The 26,063-nt window shown below is 45.5% G+C and overlaps 1 protein-coding gene across 3 annotated transcripts; it reads right to left on the bottom strand.

The window, feature by feature from the left end:
• Positions 1 to 352: 352 nt before the first annotated feature.
• Positions 353 to 25,904, bottom strand: acin1b (apoptotic chromatin condensation inducer 1b). 3 transcript variants are annotated; one of them, XM_085760536.1, is made up of 17 exons: positions 25,692 to 25,904; positions 23,308 to 23,373; positions 23,091 to 23,202; positions 22,925 to 22,998; positions 19,859 to 21,292; positions 19,663 to 19,748; positions 14,517 to 14,637; positions 8,972 to 9,017; positions 7,621 to 7,766; positions 7,266 to 7,412; positions 6,954 to 7,125; positions 6,610 to 6,755; positions 5,033 to 5,140; positions 4,576 to 4,683; positions 3,285 to 3,693; positions 3,103 to 3,200; positions 353 to 2,041 (listed from the first exon to the last, which is right to left on the bottom strand). In XM_085760536.1, the coding sequence occupies exons 1-17, from the start codon at positions 25,824 to 25,826 to the stop codon at positions 1,670 to 1,672; spliced, it is 3,780 nt and encodes a 1,259-aa protein (XP_085616662.1). In that variant the 5' UTR covers positions 25,827 to 25,904; the 3' UTR covers positions 353 to 1,669. The 3 variants fall into 3 exon arrangements, with proteins under 3 accessions (XP_085616662.1, XP_085616664.1, XP_085616663.1); XM_085760538.1 differs by having other exon boundaries at positions 19,663 to 19,745; XM_085760537.1 differs by having other exon boundaries at positions 19,859 to 21,289.
• Positions 25,905 to 26,063: the final 159 nt, after the last annotated feature.

Here is a 26,063-nt window from a genome sequence, read left to right as displayed (position 1 = left end):
AAACTGTTTCAGAAGGGTTAAATTATTGGCATGCACCAGGCGAATCAAACATCTAAGGAGATTGCTGAGACTAGAATTGGGTTAAGAAATGTCCAACACATTATTAAAAACTGGAAGAATAGTGGGGAACCAATCTTCAAGGAAGAAACGTGGTCCAATGTGAGTAGAGTTCATATCTTAACAATTAATGCAACTGTGGACGGAAATAAATGACATTGCAGAAGCTTATCGAAACGATGCCACAGCAAGTGCATACCGTAATTAAAGCTAAAGAGAAATATTAGAGTGTGACTTTTTTTTCATCAAAAATACAAATAAAAGACAGAAATTACCCCAAGCAGAGCAGACAATCTTGATAACCAATTTAAATTTATTCATTTTTTAAATTCTCGGTACATTCAGCACTTGCAGGAGGAGAAAAAAAAGCAACAAAATCGAACTGTTTCAAACTAAAAACATAAAATTAAAAATATTAAAATTGTAACCTTTAATCTATTAGAAGATAAACTTTTCCTTTTACCTCCCTCTTAAATATATATGATTGAAAAGGTCATAGGAGGGATTTCCAACCGGAGACTTCAGTGCAGGGAAGGTCAGCTTCCTGTAGTCGTTTACAGAATAAATCTCCACTTTGTCTAGAATTTCATGCCCCATTGTAAATATTCCACCAAAATACAAACATGGGCATTTATATGTTTCTCTCTTGCGCATCACCACAGCGTAGTAGTAATACCCCGTCTCTTCCTATCGCTCTTTTCTAGGTTACAGTGTTGAGACTTCAGTACCAGTTGTACCCATGTGGGAGGGGTGAAGGTTATCACTCGCACAAACATCACCTGCTATAACACACAACAAAGCCTCCAAGGCAGAAAAAAAGAAAAGAAAAATAAACATGATGCATAAAACTTCCAACAAAAGAAAATAACTCGACGGCCTGTGACCCTAAGTTGAATATATTCATATATATAAAAAAAATCTTAGTGCTGAAGAGTGGAGCACTAAAAAAAAAACGATCCTAGAAAATATCTGAAGGTCAGGGATCTATTTTGGACTGGTTTTATTACAGGGCTCTGAAGGAGGAAGGAACTGTGCACCCACAGAAACTAAAATACAGAGGCAAGCTCCCAAACCTCAGTGGGACAAAATGCTGAGGCGAGCCAGAAAACCACCGCCCTCCCTGCTTCTTTTCTTCAACGGAGGATAATTAACAACACTACACAGAGACGAAGAGGAGGAGGAGGAGGAGGAGGAGGAGGAGGAGGAACGCTGCTCTCTACTGGGATGGATGGATGGAGGGAGAGGGAGGAGAGGGGGATTTTTGCTTCTGGAAGACAAGAAAGAGGAAAAAGAAGAACTGGGGGGGAGGGAGGAGCTAGATGAACCGTAACCTTAAACTATAAATCAAACATGTAATTAATATTTTCTGTGTGAATCGACATCAAAGGAGGTGAAGTAGGGGAGGGGGAGGAGGAGGAGGAAGGGGGGAGAAATGGCAGAAGTGTGTGGAAGACAACGCCGGCGTCAAGGTGGACGATTTAAAGCGCAGCGGGCGGCAGGTGGAGACAGAGGTGGCGGACTTCCTGTCTGCTGTGTCCTCTGCTACGCTGCCTCCCTCTCTCTTTTTCTCTTCTCTCTCTCTATCTATCTTCGGCTTTCCCTCCCCCTCTCCTCAGCGGCGTCGGTCCCTAGGGTTGCTACGGCTACGGGACCTCCGTCCGCCGCCACCACCGCCACCACCGCCGGCGCCGGCCGAGGGTCGTCTGGGCCGGTGACCGCTGTCCCTCTTCTTGTCCCCCTCCCTGTCTCGGCCGCGGTCCCTCTCTCTGTCTCCGTCGGGCCCTCGCCCCCCGGCCGCTCCGACGATCGCTGCCACGCCGCCGCCGATGCCGCCGCCCCCTCCGCCGCCACCGTCCTTCTCGCGGCCCTTCAGCCTCTCCTTCTTCTCCTCCTCCCGCTTCTTCTCCTCCTCATCCTGCTGCTCCTTGCGCCGTCGCTCGCGCTCCTTCTGTCGCTCCGTGCGGTCCAGAAGCCTCTGCGCCGCCTGGTGGACAAAAACAAGCGGTCAACTCACATGTACGAGGGAAATCGCAACCAGAAACTGCTGAATTTGGGAACACGCAGGTGCTTTCGGACGGAAGCGGTTCTGGTTCTGGTTCTGGTTCCGTTCTGGAGTCTCAGAACCTCGGTGCTTTCAGGAGAACCAGCAGCGTTCACACCAAGTGGAACCAAAGTGGCCGTACATTACTCTGCGCTACTCAGGTGCAAGTAAACAGTAACAGTAGTGTACTTTTTGCTTTTCTGCCGTCTCAGTAATCCTTCTTCAGTTTTTTTAAAGGGATAGTTCAACATTTTGGCAAATTGGCCCATAATCCCTGTAGTCTTAGAAGTAGGTTTGTTACCTTTAATTGTCGGTGCAATTCAAGGTAACGCATCAGCAGTTTTGTATGAATTTACCTCTACAACAACTCTGTCTCGTAACGTTACGTTATTATCTCCTAGCGTGGTGAATGTGCAGGTCACAACTTGTCCACCAGAGCGTTTTGGAGTTGTTGGATTGTGTATTGGATGAGGGAAACCAAGAAATCCCATGAGCCTCTGTAGCGTAGTAGGTAACGAACCTACTGCTTTGACTATAGGGATTATGGCAATGGGCCAAAATGTTGAACTATCCCTTTTAAGTTTATTAATTATTTGGTCTGGCGTTGGAGTGAATCCAGGCTTAACCATCTCTTTACCAAGTTCAAAGACAAGAATTACTTTACTTAAGCCCCCAAAAGGAAATTCATACAACTTGCTCTTTCTTGTACTTTTTAGCTACTTGTAGCTTTTCTTGAGATTCTGCAGACGCTCGATTCCCCATGAACCATTTCATTTCTTCAGAAGACCACTGCAAATTATTTTTCAGTGGCTGCGCTCTCCTCCTCCTCCTGATGTCACGGTTCACAGGGAAGAACCAACTATTTCTTGGTTTCCTTGAGAACAGACTCTTCAGGTTCTAAACCTGTTATTTTTTCAATCTGAAAGCGCCGGCCCGTTCAAAATTGGGTTCGGGAAACCGGTCCCTGCCGGTGTGAAACCCCAATCAGTGTGTGAAGGACCCACCTGCTCCTCGGTGAGGGGGAGCCAGTAGATACACGGAGCCGCTTTGGTCTTGAGGAACAAGTCGTCTAGAAGTTTAGCAGGAGGTTCGTCTCCCTTCTCTGTTGGGGAGAAAACACAAAACGTGTGAATATTCTGTCATAAAGTAGAAAACACATCAGCGCCGTCTGATTCGAGCCTCTTACCCTTCTTATCCGTCTTCCTCTCCTTGCTCTTCCCCCTCTCCCTCCTCCTCCTCTCCCTCTCTCTGGATCGGGACCGCCGTCCGTCCTCTCCCGGTCGCGCGAACTCCCGGACCTTGTCCCGGTCCCACTCCCGTTCACCGCGGGCCCGCTCCCTCCGCTCCATCTCTCTCTCCCGCTCGGCCCAGAGGTCGCGCACTCCTCCTACGCCTCCTCCTCCTCCTCCTCCTCCTCCTATGGCGGCTCCTCGGTCTCGCTCCCGGTCTCCGCGCTCCCGGTCCCTGTCGCGCTCTCTCTCTCTGTCCCTGTCGCGCTCGGGCATGAGCGGAGGCAGCCGGGCCTGAGGGACGCCTGGCGGGGTCACATGGTCCTCCTCTCTTTCTGGCTTCAGGATGCCTTTGTGGAAGTCCAGCTGTGTGGGAAATTAAGACACAAATCCAGGGATGTTTAAATTTAACGGTATGGAGAGAGAACGTTAAATTTAGAAACAGATGCATTAAACATCCGAGGATCGTTTAGGTCTTTTATGTCTCGTCATAAATCAAACTGATTATCAGCTGCCAACAAATAAAAAAATTATACACAGTTGAATCTGGCAGCTGCAGCGAACGGTGAAATGTGCTGTGTAACACCAGAGATAAGAGACTGAGCTGATGAAACTCTCTCCCACTTTGAACAGAGAGCAAAAACCTGGAGGATGACTCGACACTGCCCACACGTTCAAAACAACCCCAGAGGTCTCGTAGTACAGTGTGTGGAAGCTCATCCGAAAATAAACCTGTTAATATTTCATTTCTCATACGTTTTTACTTGGGAGAGCAGAAGCCGCCTGCTATCTGACACACTGCACCTTAACAGAAATGCTGAATCATCAACTCTGAAGTTCTTCTATAAGTGAATTACGGAATTAATTATCAATTATTCAAGTATGGATTTTCGGTAAATCAGTCCTTAATTAGTAATCATTGGATTTTGTTTATTTATAATCTTTCCGATATGGTTTTATATGATTTTTTAATCATTGTAGTAAAATAATTTTGTTGTTCCACTAACAAGAGACTACAAGATGATTCAGAGTATAATTACTAGTGGTCCTTTCCTCCCTTTGTTGTCTCTCATCACGTGTGTCAGAGAAAATGATTCATTCCTACTGTAAAATAATGAGATTTCACCTGAGGGCTGAAATACTGTATGTTCTCCACCACCGACTGCGATCTAAGTCATTCTCCACTATATGTGGTGCTGACAGCTAAACAATTAAGTCTCTACTTTGGCTTTTCACGCCGTTCATTACCTCGTCCTGCTCACAGAAGTCCACGCAGAGGACCTTGGGGTTGCTCAGCGGCCACTTGACCCCGTGGATGGCAGCTCTGGTGGCGACCGCTTCATCTGCCGTAGCGTACTGTGAAGATGGGAGGAGAGGGAACAGGATGAAAATCTGGAAATTTTCTTAAAAAAAAAAAAGGGTTACATCACATCTTAACCAGCGCACACTGAACAGATGGAGCCGGATGGAGGCGAACACGCCGCTGATGGTGAGGTGAGAAAATAATCACACAAATATTTTCTACCAAGATCTGAACTCGGCCGTTTTCATGCAAAAGCTGATTTTTGCACTTGTTTCCTTAATGTCTGTTTCAGAAGTAAACAAGTTCTAACACCAAACCATCTTTTAAAAATAACTGGCTCATGCACGAATGCCCAACACAACCCAAAAATGTTCAACGGTGAATCAGTGAATTGGTACTCACTGTGACAAAACAGTGAGACTTGATCTTGTCGATCCAGAAGCCCTCCTCCACCACGGAGCCCGTTCGGTTCAGCAGCTCCTTCAGCTGGCCCAGAGTGAAGGGTCGAACCTTCAGGAGAAGAAAAAAATAAAACACAACCACTCAGTTATTAGAGTCAGAGCTCAGGAAGGATGGATGGAGGGAAGGGAGAGATCGCTGTAATGTACATTAAGAGTTTCAATCCCTCTGCTCTAAGTATTGACCGGAGCACTGAGAGATCAGATCAGATCTAGGGCTGCAACTAACCATTATTGTCATTATCGGTTGATCTGTCGATTATTTAAACGATTAATCGATTAGTTGTTTGGTCAATAAAACGTTGAAAAATGTCAATCAGTGTTTCCTAAACCACAAGATGATGTCCTCAAATCTCTTGTTTCGTCCGCAAACCAAAGAGATACTCAGTTTATTGTCATAAAGGAACAAAGAAACTAGAAATATTCACATTTAAGAAGCTGAAATCAGAGAATTTTGACTTTTTTTCTTTAAAAATTAATTTGATTATCAAAATAGTTGATGATTAATTTAATAATTAATTATTGTTCGATTAATCAATTAATTGTTGCAGCTCTAATCAGATCAGATCTGAACATGTCCTGATGAGGACGAGACCTACAGGTTTAATCTGAATGAAATCTATTTAACATCTGGCACCAACGATCACATTCCCCAGTGGATGAGCCCTAATCACTCTGCTAATCCTCACCTTCACCTTTTCTATAGATCAGTGCTACAGGAACTCAAACAGAGACATGTCCAACAACTCAGAGACATGTCCTAAACTCAGCTCAACTCAGCTCTTTGTCTGGGAAAAAGACCTTTTAATTGAGGAAACACCATATTGTTTACTCTGGTGCCACCTTCAGGCCACACTTCACATTTTCTCTCCTGATGAAGATAAAAATAAAGTTGTTTCTGCACTCCACAACCGTCGGAAATGTCGATGCTTTTAGTGTCTGCAGTCTCACCCCATCGCTTTCATCCTGTTTGTTTGGATTCTGTGCTAATGCAGCGTACGACATCCTGTTTTTCAGACATTACCGAGGGTTGCGTGGCATCAGAAACCTGCTACTCTTATCCATGTGTAACTTTAAGTCACATATTTAAATAAAAACCTCGGTGAATGCTAGTCATTAAATGTGTAATGTCTTGTCTTGTCATAGTCTGTTTAGTCATGCGCTGCACCCCCAACTTAAAGTCATACTTGACTACCGCCATAATACCTGGGTGAGCGTTCCTGACTCTAATTATGGGTATGACGGCGGTGTGGTTTCCTCTGGCATCAACACAACGTGTCTCATCCAAGAAAAATGTGTATGGTGAATATGGACATGTTTGATTTCTCTGTACAAACTTTTCCTCTCCACATAATTTTAGTTCCTGGGGAAATTAAGTAAAAAAAACTGGATCTCTCTTTATGAATAGATGTTGATTTGTCAAAAAGAAGCAAAGGTTTGACGGATTTGGAGAAAAAAAAAAACACATTTCACTGCTTCCTCCAGTCTTTTGTACTGTAATGTACCGAGTTACAAACCCACCAGGTTGGTGACGTGGATGATATTTGAGACTTTGCCACGAGGCGGCGAGGGCTGCCTAGTTGTGCGGATGGGGTCGTCGATGGTGACGGACACGCCGGACTTCTGTTGACTGATGGAGCGGCGCACCAGACTGTCGCTGGGAGTGACTGAGGGAAACATGAGGAAGAGGAGTTAGTGGGACAGGTAACGGAGGGAGAGAGAGAGAGAAAAAAAACAGGTATGTCTGTAATCAAAGAGGTAAAATATTAAGCTCTGCCTGAGGGACGATGGAGGACAGAAGAGATTTGTAGCCTGCAATTTGCAGCAATTAAAAACCCACAAACTTTGAAGGTGACGCAGTTCACCTTTCTTTGCCTCTCCTTCAATCTTGATGGTTGTCTGCGTTTCCAAAGCTTCCTCAGAGAGACTGTTCTTCCTTTTGTCTCTGGAGGTCCTGCGTTGTTTTTCCTTCTCCATTTTCTCCACCTCCTCCTCGTCATTTGCCTGCCCATTTTCCTGACCGTCTCCTGGGACGACCTGGGGAGCAAACACAGGTAGGAAAAAAATCATAAAACACACTGATTTGCGGGAAAATGGATATGTAACCTGAGATGTGTTGATAATAAACAATGCTCTCTCTTTTTCAGCTGACAGTACGGATGTGTGCGTCTCTCTACCTGTGTGACGGTGCGTCGGATCTTGAGTCCTTTATCCTGGTCACCGCGGCTGGGGTCCAGGTTCTCCTCGTCCCCGGAGAGTTGGAGCTCCTCTGGGTGAAGCTCGACCACGGCCTCCTGGTTCACTTTGATGTCCGGGATCAAAGACTGAAAGGACACAGACAACACAGTCAGCGGCTCAGTCTCAAAGCATCAATAGAAAAGTAGTTAGTTAATTATAAGGATGTAATAGAGCAGAAATCATTTCCACCCTTTAAAACTGTCTTTTGAGGGACTTTTACAGGTTACAGCACAAACTATAACTCCATACAACAAATATAGGCTTGTTCCCTGATTGATTATGCTGTGTTAGTACCTTCAGTGAGTCGGTGGTGATGCTGATCGATGGTTTCTTAGCGGTGACTGCCGTGCTGGAGCCCCACCTCCTCTTCCTCCCTGCTGCCGTTCCCGTCTCAGGCTCTGCTGCTCCTCCATCTGTGGTGGCTGGAGACGTCTTACTGCCTGCACGAGCAAAAAACAAACAAAAAACAAATGTTGTTAATCACTGAGAAGACAGAAAATCCACTGCAGAATGGTTTATTTACTCTTTGCTGAAGAGAACTTGATTGAAAAGCCACCGTGAGCTCACGAACTAGAAGAAGAAATATTTATGTTAATAGCTAAAGCTAAATATTTTTCACTGGAAATGTGGAAAACCACAAAGAGCTGATGGAAGTACAGTATGCTGTGGAAACATTGAGACTGAGGCCGCCTTCAGCTTCAATATTCAAATAGTGGGGTAAACTATGTCTTGGTGACTGTGTACGTGTTAACAAAACAGCACATTAATCAAGCTTAAGTGTTTGTTGAAGTGTCACTGATGAATCCTGTGTAACTGAGCTACAAGAGCGCTTTATTGTGAAAGGATAACACTGGTGCAGTTCTGTTTTATCATCCACAGAAGAAGTATGAATTAGTTTATGTATCTGCCTCCAGTGGACAGGCCTACTGTCTGAACTACGGCTGCTCTGCTCTGAAGGGTGTCAAACAACTTTCTTTGGATGCAACCAGTAAATGCCACCACTTGCTACTTCTACTGCTGTGTCTCAATTCAAATACTTCCATAGTTACAATAACTATTTTTAGTATGTAAGTGCGTCTCAATTGATCGCCGTTGTGGCTACGTAGCGGAATATAATATATAAACGAACATATCGGCAGGCAAATGTTTTCCACCAGTAAGACGAGCCAGCTGACACAGCGGTGGCGTTATCTCCACCTCGCATTAAACAGGTGGCGCACACACGCAAAACAGAAAAAAAAAAGTAAAGAGTTCATGATCGCTAGTGGAAATTACAAACAAAACAAAGCGGTAGATGTGTTGACAGGTGATAATAGCGGTCCAAAAAAAAAAGAGGAGACTTTGGCAACCGTTGCGGTCGTTAGTTATTGTAAGTGCACAATGACAGTATACGATTTAAGACAACATTAACTGTTGAAATTTGGGCACTACAGAAGTAAGTACACATGGAAATATTCGAATTGAGACACAGCAGAGGAAAAACTGGAGGAAAAATGTGTGCAACACAAGGGTTTAAAATACTAAAAAAAAGAGGCAGGATGTTTTCTTTGTTTGTTAGTCTTGTTTCTTTCCTCATGTCGTCCTCACGTAGGAAGATCCAGGAGGCGGGGAGGCGGGGGGAAACATTTAACTGGTATATACTCACTTGTCAGGGATATCTTGCGAGCAGCGAAAGCCTTAGGAGTGGTGCTCTGAAGGGGAGAGAGACAGAGAGAGAACATACAGAGACCCCAGGGGCGTGGGGCGAGATGAGAACCAAGAGTCCAGACCCAAACAGGCATAAAAACAGAGAGGAGGTGAAACAGGACAGTGGAGGAGGGGGTCGGGGGGACGGGGGGGTTAAGTAAGTAACAGAAGCCCGGAGGCTCCAATTGTACTACATTAAGAAAGAATAGAAGAGGAGGGTGCTTTTGGTCGATAACACAGAGACTCCAGACACATCTCTGCCTTCCACCTCTGCTCAAAGACACTGAGATAAATCATCACACGGCCTCCCTTGTGTTTCAGTGTATGTGCATATATACTGTATGTGTATGTGTGTGTGTGTGGGATGCACTCTAGAGGACAAACCCAGTACATGCTGTGCAGTAGGACATGAGTAGGCCTGTGCAAAAAAACACATCTAAAAACTGGTATAATGTTACAAGATGGTGAGTGCTCTGAGAAAAGATGACCGGCAAAGCGTCTGTCAGCGTGTTAGAGCCGATCCCGTCTCTTTACAACGCCGACTGGATTGAATTTTCCCACGATTTGCTGGTTAGCAAATTTCTTTCACTACCGAAACCCTGCAATTACTACAGCCCAGGATCATTTCACGCTCGTCCTGCTGTGATTTCAATCCAACCCGGAGATTATTTTCAAAAGGTTTGTCTGTGCTTTTCTACTCTTTTGACACATCTAAATGAAAGATAATTGAACCCTTCTAATTAACTCTCACATTTAAAATCATATATGAATAACGTCGCCCACCCCCCCTTTAATTTTCTAAGAGCTTTAATGGCGTCCTGAACAACGACCTTCATTAACAGGGAGGACGGGAGCTATTTCATTATCCGCCATCTAAACGCTGCTCTCAGCATACAAATTGTGCGACGATAGTGTACCACTCATATTAATATGATCATTTCTGGATGGGGAGTTGCTGTCCGCACTGTTGTGATGTGGTTGATTGGTTCTGTGAAGCAGAGGTGGAGAACTGAGCGCTGAAGACTCACAGATCCGATCAGATCAGTCAGCAGGACTTTATCGATACTGCAGTTAAAATTCACCCTCGGGGATTAATGTGTTTACAACAAGACAACTGTAGATGCACAGTGTGGTCAAATGCATGATGAGCATCATTATCAGCTTGGTGTCAAAGTATCAAATTAAAACTGCAGTACACCTGACTGTTCAACATTTTTTTGTACTAAATTACAATTATTCACAAAAAGAAAATCAGGAAGAATGAAAATGCTTCCTCTTTTTTTTTTTTATACAATTAATCATTTAAGTGTATATAACATTTTAAATAGAGGAATAATGACAAGTCATTTCCTGGTACCATTTGACACCTGATTCCTTACTGGCTCGACTATGGCCCAACCCGCACGACAGTGTGTACTGTATCTAGGCAACAAGGATCCAATCAGAGAAGGCAGAGGAGTGAGGGCGGGGCTCGTTTTGAGTGTGCAGATTAGCCACCAGGCGGGAACTTATCACTTGGACTGGACTTTTTTCTTGAATGGGGCTTGGGAGAGCAGCGTTTCTCTGCTGATCGACTGCTCAGGTTTCAGTCTTTTTCGGGGGGGAGGGGGCAGTCGGGAGATTCAGACGGGGGTCAGGCTGAGGTTCGCTTTGTTAAGAGTCCACGATCGCTGACAAAACAATCCTTTGGCTTGAATTAAGTGTCTTTAAATGTTACAGGTGTCCATCTTCTCCGATTGTACAGTCCTCAAAGTCTGTCTGACATTTGGTTGAAACTGAAATGTCAAAATGAAACAAACAGGTTGTCCTTTGAAATGTTCATTTGTTGTCCAAGATATTCGAATTCCTGTGGGTTTTTTTTTTTTAAGTTCATGGGTTTCTTTCCGTTGAGTTGGTTTTGCAGGGTTGGCAGCACAGGAGGAAAATCTGTGTGAAGTCTCTTAATGGGAATAAAAGGTGCTAAAACAATCCAGCGGCAATTGGCTCGGTTTAAAAATACAATCCAGGGACGCACTCAAACAGGAGAGGGCTTATGGCATCGCTGGCGTCGATGCCTCTGCGCTCGCATGAAGTCATCTGAGATGCAAGGGGCCAGGTTGTGGGTGTAGTGAAGAGATGGATTTATAAATAAATAAATAACAGCAGCAACTGCAGTTATCCATCTGACGGGCCCAGAGCAGCAGCAGCATCTCTTTACCTCCTGGTGAAAATCCACTGAGTCACACTCAGGCTCAATGACGGAGCGTGGCTGCAGAGTGCGATGATCTGTTGACATATCCAGCTCTCTTGGCCCAGGTGTGGACGATCAATGTCTGTCAACGCATTGTTTATACCCACAAAAAAAATCCGCAGTGCATAATCATATGCACACGTTACTGGTGTTTGGCAACATGTCCTTGAAAGTCTCTGCTACAGTGGAGCCGACGCAGGATGCAGTTCTCCTGTGACGATCATTTGAAGATGTGTCCCCCTTTATTAAAAGGCTGGTCAGCTTGTCAAGGCGAGAAAATAACAGCCTCAAACTTGACCAAACCCCGGTGTTTCTTTCCAGATGTTGGGAGTAATAAAAACAGGCCCAAAATGTCAAATAAATCACATCCAAAAAGTCCCACAAACATCTCTTCCACGCAGATTATCGTGTTTGAAAGGCTTAAAACTGAAAAATGGCAATGACATAAATCACTGTATGGGTTTATTAGAGCAGTCCAAAGTCATTACTCCACCCCACAGGCAGAGGGCAGCATGGGACTGGAGGTGGAGTAAAAAAAAAATTAAAAAATGAAGAGTTTTATTGTCTTTTCCTCTGAGTTGCATCTGGCTTTCGGGGCGCAGACGCATGGATGTTGAGGTGGACGACACTTGTGAGACTTGTGCGTATCCTCAAAATGGCAGACGGGAAAAGCCATGGAGAGAGAGAGGAGTAGGAGTAGGGGTGGGGGTGGTGGTGGGTGGGGGGGAGGCGATCGGAGCATTAGACGCACTCCCCTTCCTCCCCCCTTCCTCCTCCTCCTCCTCCATCATCATCATCCATCATCATCATTCATCACCACCACACACAACAAGTGCAGCAGCAGCAGCTCGGTACGGTACAGTCCAGTCCGGTTCAGATCAGCGAGCCAACCAAACCAACCAACCCCCCTGAGGCTGGGGTTGCCATGACAACTGTGTGCTGCTGCAGTTACCATGGCTGCCGCTGCTGCTGTGTGTCGGTCTGTCGGTTGGTGGTGGTGGTGTGATGCGAGATCCAGTCCCCGGCTGGCTGGCTGGCTGGCTGGCGTGCTCAGCATCATGGCTCGGAGGTGGCTTACAGAGGGGACGCTCAGGTTTTTACTCGTCGTCGTCGCCGACAACTCTGGGCCTAACTCAGGTACCGGCGGCGGCGACGCACTTGGGCATAGCGGGACAGGAGTTGTAGGAGGAGGAGTAGGAGGAGTGGAGGAGGTGTTGGTGGTGGTGGTGGTGGTGGTGGTGGTGGTGGAGGTGGTGGTAGTAGTACGCAGCAGGTACCATTAGGGGCAATGGAAGAGGCATGGGCACCTTCATAACAAAGCAATCAATGGGGTTTTAAACAGCAATCACACCATAAATATATATAGTGAGAGTGAAGCGTTCATGATGGGAATACAAAAAAAAGGCAAAAAGATGTAAAGTCAAAGGGGGGGACAAAGAGGGGAAGAGAGACAGAGAGAGAGAGAGAGAGAGAGGCAGTGAAAGGAGGAAGCAAGAGAGCAGGGAAGAATGAAAACAGGGCGAAAGAAACAGCAGAAACAGCCCTGATGCATCTCTACACACACTGTCAGGGTCCATTACTCATACAAACCCAAGAGGGAAACAAAACACACACACACACACACACACACAGAAACAGAGAGACAGAGACAGACACACACAGTAAAAAAAAGAAAAAAAAAGAAAGGGCGCATGCTGATAATAACTTCAATGGAACAGAAGCTCACCAGTAAATGTAACTGAGGCGGAGGCGCTCGAGATAAGAACGTGCAGTGTATTATGTATCTGGTGCCGATCGCCGTCTGGTTTCAACAGCAGACGCCTGCGGAGACTCACAGCACTTCGCCCTGACGCAAACGATCCGTGGTGTAACTCGAGTTGTGCTTAATAATCACGGTATAACGATTATTATGCATTAATTTATTTCACAACATATGAATGTGTAAAATCAAATACGAGTCAAAATATAATTATTTACATTACTAATTATTTACACTAAATATTATATATAAGTATCTGCTATAAATATATAATCAATTATTAATCCTCCAGGGAAAGTGTATTAAATATTCAAGTCATTCATTGTTATCTATACCAAAAGGTTAAGTTTATTTTAATTGTTTTTTATCACAAATGACACGTTAAGATTTAAATTCCTACCAATGGTACGTTACGTTAGGTACATGGACCAGTATTTCTTAGATTTACCTTAACTTTGGTGCACATCTGCCTCCGAGTTTCCAACATAATCTTTTTTGGAAAGTGACGGTATTTAGGAATCTTAACGTTTAATACCGCGATTAATTGTGAAAACAAGTAATCGTGACATCCCTAGTTGTGAAAATGTCTACAATTATTTTATCATTGAAATACAGGAAACTACTGAGTGAAATACTCTGGTCTCACCCTGACAAAGCTATCGAGACTTTCTCTTTAGTGCGGTCAAAGAGATGAGTGTCACGAGAACAGAAAGGCAGAGGCAGGAAGATGAAGCTGAAGTGGTGAAATCACCGAGATGCACGAGCGGTTAAAGAGCTCCCTCCTCATCAACTACCTCTGCCTCCGGCTCGGCGGCGCTTCTAAATGGTTTGAACTGCCGTCGGAAAAAAGAGCTGAGTGGTGCTAATAACGCAACCGTGACGGCTAAGGGTGCTTTAGTCCGACCACAGAGGATAAACAGCGATCGATAACTGACTTGGCGTGTTGGCGTCTCTCTTGCTGCCTACTAGTCCCCAACACATACTATATACAAGGACAGCGATATGAGGAGCATGCACACTCTCCGTAGCATCATGGATGTCTGATTTACCACAGCGGCGCTAAACTCCCCTCTACAAAGCCCCAGCCGGACGATGGACGTGTGGCGAGAGAGATCGTCTACGTGAATGTGAATGAGCTGGTTATAAATTATTAGTTGCATTAAATTAAACACAGATGAAAGGATTAGTTCATTCCAGTTTACATCAGGACCCAACTCCAACTCAACCCCTGTTTGGTCACCTTAAAAAATACATTTAATTAATACAAATACAGAGTAGAAACTCAATCGAAAAGGTCCAAAAAGGTGCCAAACACACTCACTTAATGTTAAAACGCTGGAGTTGTGTTGGTTTTGAGTGACCCTCTTGACTCCCACTGCCAGCTACACATGCTTTATATATATAATTTATGTATTTATATATATGTGTGTGTGTGTGTGAATGAGAATGCAGGTTAGTGGGAAACGGAGCAAAAAAAAGGAGACCCGGGCACCCCCACCCTGGCAGCGACCTTACCTCCTCCAGGCGGCTCTCGTTGTTCTCCGGCTCGGCCCCGGAGGCCGGCTGCTGGGCCATGGAGCTCTCCGAGTCCGGCTCCACCTCCGTCACGGCGGCGGCGCTGGGCTCCGACACCTCCCTGCAGGAGGAAAAGAGACGAGTCGGAGGGAGAGGAGGGAGGGGGAGGAGGGGGGTGAGGAGGAGAGAAGGGCGGGAGAGAGAAGAGGTGTTTAGATCGAGATCAAAGTTGTCGACCGATTATCAACCTGTGAGGAACTGAAATTTTAAAATCGTGAACAACAGAGTGAAAAGTCAAACGCTGGTTTTTCCTCAAGCTGAAAACAAAAAGTCAACATTCAATGCTTCCTATTTGTAGAAGATGCATATTATTAACGTTTTATATTCTGAAGTAAGTGGTATTGACCACTCAGACACTAGGATGCAACCTCAGAGTCAGTGTAACAGAGGGAAGAAACACCAGTATCAAAACTGTAAAATACATAAAACTGTCATTTAATATTGCATAACACTGTATGAATGAAAACAAAGTGATTACTTAAAGCTGTATCAATGAAAATGCACCAAGCAGCACGAGTCTGGACGTTTTGAAAATCAAACAATTAGAGTATTAATCATAAAAAACAAAGAGCAGGTAAATAAGGATGGATACTTATCATGAGTTGCAGCTGTAACTAATAACCCAGCTGTGAATAATCCAGACAGAGACATGTGGCCTGTCGGAGCTCGACACTGACTAGTGGACACTAACGTTAAGGTTTGTGTGTGTTTAGTGTGTGTGTGAGGAGACGAAACGATGTGTAGGACAAGACAGAGGCGGACTGGAGGAGTCAGAGGAAGGGTGCTGGAGGCCAACGATCTGGGTCACTCTGACTATAAATAACTCACCAGCTAACTGACACCGAGGGTCACACACACACACACACTCCTCAAACTAACTCCTCGCCCACAACACACACACAAACAGCTGACTCCTGTGTGTGTGTGATCTTTATCTTTATCCATCATTACAAAAAACAACATAAACACCTCTATCGAAGCCGTGTTCAGTCAGTGGAAACAACCAGACAGTCTTCGTCATTGTTTTATCGCCGTCGTGTCCGACAGAGCGAATCCAAACAGATATCATCATTATATTTTTAGTTGCCCCCCTCAACAGCCCCCTGCCAGCTCCACCAGAGAGCCTCCGTCCTCCTCTGCTGCCTCCGAGTGACGACACAGGCAGCGAGGCAGCGAGGCAGCACCCTGTGGGTGGGAGGAAGGATCGCCTCCTCCAGCATCCCTCTTTTCTCCATCACACAGCACATTTCTCCTCTGTTGTCTGATTCATTACACAGCTAGCTTCTCTGCATCGCACGTCACTGTGGATGGACGTAAATAAAACACTTAAAAGTATCAAATAAAGAGATTTGGCGTCAAAGCTCGCTCTTTACAACGAATCTGCCCAAGGTGACGTCCTCAAACGTCCTATTCTGTCTGTCCTTTGTAGAGTCTGGAGCGAGGGAATAATCCATTTTATAGAAAAGCTGAAAATTGATTTTTTTTTTTGTTGATTTACATTTAGTTGCGGCCGCAGCACACAACGCCACTCAGATCAGATCAAAGTCACTTCTCCTTCTTCAACCAGGTGACGGACGTTGGACGCGCTGTTGCTTTGGACCTTCAAAAAATAAGTCATTCCTCCTCTTCGGGGGTTTTTCAGTCTGGATCACCAGTGTAAAATTATCCCCCAGCTGGCAAACTATTAGGCACACGGTCTCAGAGGACCGGCGCTCGGCTTTTCTTTTTCTCTTTTTTCTCTATGATATGCAACGCCGCCGCCACTGGCAAAAACAAAAAAAGTTCTTCAGTGCGCCGTTAAGTTTCTGAACTACTGAAACCAGCCCACAGCGCCAGGAGAGCCTGTTCAGCCTCCTCCTCTAGAGATTAGTCACCGACATAAAGTGTATGCAGAGGGACAGCGTTTACCCCCCGCCTGCTCCTCCACGCCACGCCATTTGCCCTAGGTGTGGATGTCAGTTGTCTTGTATGTGTGTGTGTGTGTGTGTGTGTGTGTGTGTGTGTGTGTGTGGCGGGGGGCTCTTTTGGCAAGGCCGGGGGCACACCTGCGCTGGCTATAAAGGGGGACAGATGTCAAGTAGAAATACAACCCCCTGGGATCAGGAAAAGAGGAAAAGGCCAGGCCGAGGTGATGTAATAATCACTGGCTGGTTTTCTTCTTCTCAGATTTCAGCCTTGAAGCCCACCGCACCGTCCCATCTACATTTCAAACAGCGTTGTGTGTTCATACGACTGGACTGGAATGAGGAAGCACATAACACACAATCATAATCATTAAAATAAGCCTTTACTTCTCCAAAAAAAAAAGAATAGAAAACCTGACTTAATCCAGCCATGAGAGCGGTTGCCAACAACTAATCAAACCCCTGGTTTCATAAAAAAAAAAAAAACGGACTAAAGTCGCACATGTAGTGGTCGGCTCCCAGGGAACCAGAGTGTAAGTGCTGATGCCAGCTGGGAGAATTATATCACACCATAAGGGCCCATTCACACCGACTGTACAGCTAACAGATGTCTGCTTTAATGATCTCCCTTGACAACAGTGAGATCATTAACAGCTACAGCCACACAAATCCTAAAAATACAAATATAGTCCTCCGTTGGGGGCGACACGACAAGATGCAGAGCAGTATGGTCATGATGGAGCCTTAATGGCGAAAACTAAACATTTATTATCTCACTTTGAAATAAGAAAATATATGTTTTTTTATACAGGAATGATTAAATAACCCTGATCTTTAATGAACCTGGCATGGCAGACGCTGTTGAGGTCAACAGGACAGACAGAGGAGGAAGGGGAAGGAGAGAGAAAAGAATCACTGTCCACATGCTTCCTCCCATCACACCATGAAATCTGAGCCCATTATTTATTCATCAATATGTTTCTTCATTTAAAGGCTATTTTAGTCTCACATCAAAAAAGAAAGGAGACCCCATCCCCCCCCTTTCTTCTTTTAAAGAAAAAAAAAATCCCTGCTCCTTGATCCAACAAAAGACTCTCACCACCACCCCCGGTCCTGCTCACATGTAACACGCTCCTAAACCAGGCCAATGTGGACTAATGACATGAAATTTAACAGCAACAGCAAAAAGCAAAAAAAAAAGGGGGGGCTAAAACCAGTAGCGTGAATGAGACGGGGGGAAACAGAGACACCGGGTTAAGTTTATACATCGATGCCTCCTGGATGAGTGGGGGCACAAAAAAATAAAAGTACAAGCAGCAACCTGAAGCCTTGGGTCGCCCTCTGGCTCACTCTTACCCGTTTTTGTTGCCTTCGGACAGCATTATGGCCCCGGCCTTGAGAAAAGGAGGAAAACCCCCGTGGGGGAAGCAACAAAACAACCCCCCTGTGTCGCTGCCGCTGTTTCTCGGGACCAGACGTGGACTCGGGCGGGTCGGCGACGCGAGATAGAGGAAAGAAAACAAGCCGGTCGCGATGGTCTGTGCTGCTGATTAGCCCCGCACACTGCGTCGGTATCAGGGATGCAATGCATGCATGACGGCCATGTTGGCTAGCGAGACCTGCGTCAAGTCTGCGGGAGTGGGAGGAAAAAACACCTTCCGGTTGAGGATTTTCAAAATAAAAGCTCTTCGCTCGACGCTCAAAAAAAAACGTGGCGCATTCCAGATAATAAAACAAAAATGCATCCGCTGCCAGAAACCGAGCCAAATAAGATTACGCAGACAACAATTAAGAATAAGCAGGATGGTTTACCTCTCTTGAGAGCAGCAGCAGCTGATCTAAACTAAACTAGACTAAACACCTGACAAGGAATACAAGCTGCTATAATTAGGAGCATGACAGAAAAGCACTTGGGTGTGTTTACAACCGAGTCTGCTTCAAAACATCTTGTAGGCATGCTGTCAGCTCTGTGGCCAATGTTTTTAATTGGGGCAGACTGCACAGACCGTTTATAAGCCTGCTGCCCATTGCTGACAAACGAAAAAGGAAATGATCAAGACCACCGTATTCGTGTTAAGAGTATTCAGCTTCAGTGATGACACAGCCCTTTCTGTTGTAGCTGTAAATATTTCATGAACGCAGCCAGTGAACCGTGATCTCCAAAAACCACCTTACAAAAAAACTGTGTCCTCTATTACCTTACACGTCTAAAATATGAATACATTTATTAAAATTTAGGAAATATTCACAGCATGTTGTTGTTTGGTAATCACATTAAAAATGCAGATTGTTTTTGCTATTTACTCTGAAGGTTAAAATAAGTCAAGCGTGCAGCCACAATGACAGTGTTTTGTTTTTTTAAAAGCTCATCAATAAAGCAGCCAGAGGGGTTTAAAGTGATTTTGTGATTTCATTGCTGTGTTTAACTTCTCTCGCCTCTCTGCGAAGGTTAATCCTGAAATGTGATATACAATCAACCCGTGCCTCCAAAGTCAAAAGTAAACTGAGACATCCAGAGAGGCGAATCATAAATACTGTACATCTTTGTGTTTGTCTCTTCTATGATAAATCACAGTGGCCGGTGATCTAAGCTCTACACAGGGGTGCTTCAGTGTTTTATTTGTGACTCGTTAATGAAATGTTAAATCCAGTTTTCTTCCAGCAAAACTGCAGATTTGTTGCTAAGGCCTGTTTAAATTCAAATACAGTCAGACATAAGGAGCAAAGAAGATACACATCAGTGCAATAATGATGCAGGCTGATAGAGAGAGTAGGAACCTGGAAAAACACTAAATTCATTTGATACAGACTGTATATCAGTGTTGTAAGATATTACAGGGAGCCACTAGAGAAATATGTGTGCGTTATATTATATTATTCAATAACATGCACAGTGCTCCCTGTCTTTATGCTATGTAGAGGTGTATAGATAAGGTGTACAGTTACATAAATATCTATTTTTCTTTTATAAAGAAGCATTTTATGAAGCTAATTCATTATTATTAATCATTCTGGGAAAGATATACTGGTGTGGGCAGAGTTGTGGTGGAGGTGGAGGTGGTGCATACAGGACGCAGATGCAAATCCCAGTGCAGGTGTAACTTTTCAACTCCACCCACAAGTAATATGAGTAATCAATTACATCAAGGATTATCAGTATTTTAATGACACGTGGTACTGACCTTTTTGGGAGGTGTCGTTTCTCCGCCCCTTTACCCAGGTTGGTCTTTTTCTCGTCCTCGGCCTCTCGTCGTCCGTGGTCTGTCTTCTGTGAAATGTTTCAAAGTGAAAACAATGAAATGCGAATAGTGACAAAGAGATTTAATTGGCTGTGCAGGACGGGACGGTGCGACGTGTAGAGACGGTTTGATCACTGACCTTCGGCTGCCTGCCGGCGCCGGGTTTGTCCCGAGAGGAGGAGGAGGACGACTGTGATGAAGAGGAGTCGGACTTGGAGTCAGAATCTGACGAGGAGCCTGAATCTTCTCGCGCCTCGGTCACGACCACCTTGGCCGGCGGCTGCTGCTGCCTCTTGGCCCGCTGCTGCTCCTCCTCCTCCGCCTTCAGCCGCTTCTTCTCCTCTTCCTGGCGCTGTCTCTCCTTTTCTTTCTCCTGCTCCTCTTTCTGACGCTGCTTCTCCTTCTCCTTCTCCTCCTGCCGCTTCCTCTCTTTCTCCTTCTCCTTCTCCTTCTCCTCCTCCAGGCGCTGCTTCTCCCGCTCCTCCTCTTGTGCTTTCCGTCTCTCCTTCTCCTTCTCCTTCTCCTTCTCCTCCACCTCCCTGTTCTCCTGCTGCCTCTTCCTCTCTAACCGTTGCAGCGGAGACTCGCTGGAGGAGCCGGCGATGGAGTGCGCGGCGGCGGCGGCGTCTCCTCCTGACGTCCCGGCGGAGGAGACGGGCCCGGCGGAGGAGGCGTGCAGCGCCCGCTCCGACTCCATCTTGTGCACGAGCAGCGACAGCGGTCCGGGCCGGCTCTTGGCGGGCGGCTCGGGGCTGCTGGAGCGAGAGCTGGAGTCGGAGTCTTGCCTCTGCAGGGACGGAGGCGGGAACGACGCCGCTCCCCTCTGGCGGCGTGCGGGCTCGGGCCCGTCTCCGTCCTGGTCGTCGGGGTCCGGCGGGCTCTGCTTGGGGGTGTCGGGGAGCGGGAACAGGTCGGGCGGCGGAGACGGAGGCGGCGTCGGGTGGCGCAGCTGCATGGGCGTGTGGTGAACCTGCGGCGGCGGGATGTGCTGCGGCGGCTGCAGCTTGCGTTTGGATCGAGCGCCCGACGCTGACGCCGACGGTGCGCTGGGGGGCATCTGCTGCGGCTGCGGGGCGGGGGCTCTGTTGCCCCTCCGCGCTGCGCCGGGACCGGGCCCCCAGTCCTCTTCGTCGTCATCATCGCTCTCGTCGTCCCCGTCGTCCTCGTCGCTGTCCTTGTGGACGTTGCTCGCCGCCGACGCTCCGGCGGATCGGCTGAGGTGGAGCACGGGGTGGGCCGACCCCGGCTCGCTGGGGGCGGTGCCCTCCTTCTCCGGGGCTCGCGGCGCGGCGGGGGGCACGCCCTGGCGGTCGGGCTTACCCAGGACGCGCACCGACAGAGAGGCGACGGCGCGGGGAGGAGACGGCGCCGGTGGCTCCTTGTGTCCCATCATGGTTCTTGTCATCCTGGTTCCCGGAGCGTCGGCGGCGGCGCCCTGGCTGAGGAGAGCCGGACCGGCGCCCATGTCAGCGCTGTACGCCATCATCCCGTGGCCGATGACCGAAGCTCCTCCTCCTCCTCCTCGCTCCTCCGCCCGGGACATTTCAGGCTGAGAGGGTTTGGCGCGATGCTGCTGGGCATAAACATTGACATGATGTATGATACATACATTATGTAGCATATTATAGATGAGTTGATCTTTAATTCTAAAACATCATAGTTGTTATAGCGATGCTTACTTTAAAGAACAATTCAGGCAAATTCAACCATAGTTTCCTAATATTTTGGGTCTAATAGAATGAATCTGAATATCTTCTTTTTAATGTCTCCTGTAGGGATGGGTACCGACATTCGGTACTTTTTTGGTACCGACCAAATCGATTCACCGAATTCCCACTGTATCGATTCACGTAAAGTCAAACAGTACCACATGTTGGTACCTGAATGCACCGTACCGTATTTTATTTTAAATCACTGCCTGAAAAACAGCTGTCCGTCATTTAAAAATGAAATCACAACAGCGGTACCGTTCAATTAAGTCCTCGCCATATAATGGGCGCACAAGGACGAAGTCTCCTCTCGTCAAAACGTGAATATTCTCCGGTATCTTCTCATAAAGGTCCACATTTTGCAGAGTTTGCGCTGCAGTTTCAGTTGTTTTTTATATGACAGAGTTTCACACAGAGCTTTCTGGTGGCTGTACGAGTCTCTCCATGTTTCTCTTTTTGCCACAGTAAAAAGGGACGTTTACATTTTTTCAGACAAGACGTCTCATGAACTGTTCGATTTTCTTTTTTTCAATGAATGACCATTCAATTATTTAAAAGTCATTCCCCATCCCTAAAACATAAAATGCTGAGGAGTTGTGATGTTGTTGAGAAATAAATGTTTCAATTTCACAAGTTCTGTTCAAATCTGACTGGTACCCATTCCTAATCTCCTGTTCTGCAGTCGTTCTGTGTGTCCCTGCATCGCCACAGCAGCGTATAATGGGAGCAGACGGATCTTACGGTGTTTACATCCCTCAAAACCATTAAAAAAAAAAAATTTAAATTCAAAGAAAACGTCAGATGGCTATTCAAACATACACAGAGGGGTTTGTTTACTTCAATAAAAAGTCCACATGTTTGTCAACGGAGCTGTAACACAAAGTCTGGTACAATTTCGCGAAGTCAAGTTGGCGGCTCGCTTTCGTTTACAGGTCATCTGAAGCTCCTATGTGTTTTATCAACGAAAGGAACATCAGCTCGGACGCACAATGTCTTCGTAGCAATGAGAGTAAGTCTGGATATTGTTTATTCTACCTGTAAACATACTGAGCGCGTCAAATTGACTCTTGCGTGAGACTTTGTATTCCAGCTCCATTTACAAACGTGTCGTCTTTGTTGAAGTAAACAAACCCCTCGGTGTATGTTTGAAGACATCTAACATTGTCTGTGAAGAAAAATTGCGGTTTTGTGGGATGTAAACAGCCTAAGATCGGTCCGCTCCCATTATACGCTGCTGTGGCGATGCGGGGACAGACAGAACTACGGCAGAACAGGAGCCATTAAAAAGAAAATCTTCAGATTGTATTAGGAAACTAGAGCCCCTGGTTGAATTTGCCTGGAATTGTTCTTTAATTTTAAAACCGAACACGAAAGGACTCGAGAAGACAAGATTTTTCACGTATGGTTCGTGTGTGTAACAGCTGCGTGTGTCCTGTTTGGTGGAAGAAATCCTCATTTTACTCGTTTTATTTATCCGGTGTGTGGACGTCGCTCACCTTGTCAGGGACAAAGGAAGAGGTGTCGTTGTCCTCTGAGTGGTCTTCGTCCTCCTCTGCCACTGCTGGGCTTTCTGTCAGCACAGAGGCAAAGAGGCAAAAGGTTAAGGGTCAGCACTAAAATGAGGATTAACCCGTCATGACCACACGCCCTCTGGGTTCCTACCGTCAGCCTCCTCCTCCTGCTGGGCCTCTCTCTCCAGCCTCTGGCGAAGGAGCTCCTGCTGCTTGGCCAGGTACTGTTTTATGAAGCTGTTCTGGCACATCTCCTCCCCGATCTACAACACAACGAGGACCAAATAACAGCTTAGAAATGACAGGAATGATCAGGTTTGTTGTCAAAGAATGAACAAAGTGACGCATCTTTAAACATCCCCTTGTACCTGAGAGTTGGGCTGCAGCCCGCTGTGGGAGGAGGATGACTTCTGCAGGTTTTCCAGCATCAGAGCCTGTTGGAATAAGGGAATTAGTTAAAGTTACTATATATTAATGAGTACACTGCATAATAAATCATTAGTCTTTCTGCTTATGTATTGTTATGTCTTTTTATTGCAGATAGTGAAGGAGAAAGAGCTGCAACAATGTTCTCTAGCTGGACTCAAACTGAGAACTTTTAAGTCTTTTTTCAGCACTTATTTCAATTAATACTAAATGTGGCTGCAAAACCAGCTACGACAATGTCAATAATAATAATAATAATAATAATATTTTCTTTGATGCAAACCAGTTTTGCTGTAACTTTTGCATTATTCTTCTTACAAATACACTCTCCCGCATCTCAAAAATCAACGGCACCTAACTTGAGTGTAACATGTGTGTGATAGGCCATCTTACTGAAAGCTTGGCTGAGTTTCACACAGGCTTTCAATGTATGCAAATCACAGCGAAACTGGAAACACTAGTGGCACGGTGCCATGATTTTGTGGTGAAATAATTAGTAGTAACACGTTTCTATCAGCTGAAGTAGTATTTTCTTTGGCACAAAACACGATAAACAAAATGGTATGCAGGCCCTGCTCTTGTATTAGTGAGCAATCCTTTAAAAAAAAAAAAAGTACATAAACAGCTGCCTCCCAGTGCCATAACTACCACTGTGGACACTGAGGTCATATTCACTTTATACTCTCTGGGTATTTGGATAATTTCAGCAACACAGGCTATAAATTAAACATTTGACATACCATGTAATTACACAATCCTTGGCTCAAACCAGACTTCAACCATTGTTGCATGCTAGTAACCCCACTCTCCTAGTCTGTACTGTTTTTGCAATCTACTTCCTAACATGATTACAGTATATTATTATGACTCGAAATTCATTTGAAAACTTGTAGACCAATATGTAAATAAATAAATAAAGGATTCATTACATCCACCATATAACTTCTCTTTAAAATGGTGCTTTTACAGCTGTGCGGAATAAAATGTGAACACATATGAAAAACGGGGGTCGCAAATTTTTTTGGTTTATTTGAGTAGACAATTTTTATATTTTTTTAATTCCCACATTTACATTTGAATTTTTTTTTTTCATTTGAATAGCTTGTATTCATGATTCATGCAATTGACAGACATTGTTCATATCGGCATTGGTACCAGTGAACATGGTTTGTTTATAAATGGTAGTGGCACGACCCCTCTACTCACTGTACCTGTACTACATGTTTAATATGAACCTGTGTATTATTTGAATAGCTTTATACATGGCACTAGGCCCAGTTTAACATAGGTAAAACACAATTTTATACATGTTTAATATATGAACCTGTGTATAATTATTTGAATAGCTTTATACATGGCACTAGGCCCAGTTTAACATAGGTAAAACACAATTTTATACATGTTTAATATATGAACCTGTCTATAATTATTTGAATAGCTTTATACATGGCACTAGGCCCAGCTTAATATAGGTAAAACACAATTTTATACAATATATATGTGTATAGTAAGGGGTCCCTGCTCCATCTCTCCACCAGTTTGGGGGGTCCTTCGCCTGAAAAATGTTGAAGACCCCTGGTTTATAAGTAAGTAATAAATAGTAATAATAATGTTGGCTTTATTTTAGATGCCTAATAACATGTTTAGCTGCAGTCAGAGGGCAAATATGACTCATGACCTCGGTGTTACTAAAAAGAAAAATCCTCGCTACGGCCCTGGAACATATGGCTGCTAAGAAAAACAACAACAACAACAACAAACAGTGTTGCTGTGATAATAACTACAACTCGAAATAAAATTGCGTTGAAAAAAACAAAAACAAACAGAAAACACTCGTTGGCGAAGCTCGGAAAATTGTGTGTTTACATCGCGGGGCGCGTCCCCGTCACTCCAACACACACACACAAAGCGCGGGCACGGGTGGACATGTACTGTACACTATGTGCGGCTACTCGCTCGCCGCTCGCCTCGCTTACACTGAGCTTAGGCCTCGACTTGACAGGTGCACAGTTCAACTGTGTGCAACACGATGCACGGTCGGCGAGTAGTAGTTACCAGTTAAGTAGCCGCTCGGTCGGCCGCCAGTTACTTCACACCGTCAACTACAAAATAACCGAAAACAAAAACTGTGTGTTTGTGCGTTAACAGCGCGACAAGCGAGGCGGTTTATGTATTCCCGCTTCCGAGCCCACACACACACACACATTCACGCACCGTTACGGCCTCTAATGTTACTAACCCCCCTCCTCCTCCTCCTCCGTCTCTCTCCTCCTACTGAACTTAGCCAGACTCGACACAGGCGTCCACAACACGGGAGAAAACTCACCCCTTTCAGTCGCTTGATGAGAGTGTTTTTCTGTCCGCTTTTTGGGAGGTTTCTCTGCTCCAGAGCGGCTTTCAAATCCGCGACTCGGAGCGATTGTAGAGGTTTCCCATCAAGCGTAATATCTTCGTCCGCCATTTTGCTCCCCTCCGCTTGTCTAAACTCCCAACAAGCGTCGCTACGGCTGCTACTCGGCGTCACCGCTCGGCAGTTTCCGGAAACACTCGGCAATCTCCGAGTCACATAACAGTTTACACTCGGCACACTTCACTTGACGAGCGTTATTCTGTGTTTATCCAGGCTTAATTACTATGAAACGCGGACTGTGGAGTATTTAAATGACTTTTTCCCCCCTGAAGACACAATAAATGACAT

The sequence above is a fragment of the Trachurus japonicus genome, chromosome 18, assembly GCF_045865225.1.
Source record: "Trachurus japonicus isolate A0001 chromosome 18, Traja_1.0".
NCBI lineage: Eukaryota > Metazoa > Chordata > Actinopteri > Carangiformes > Carangidae > Trachurus > Trachurus japonicus.
Note: the sequence above shows the minus strand (reverse complement) of the source record. Positions and strands in the feature narration are given on the sequence as shown.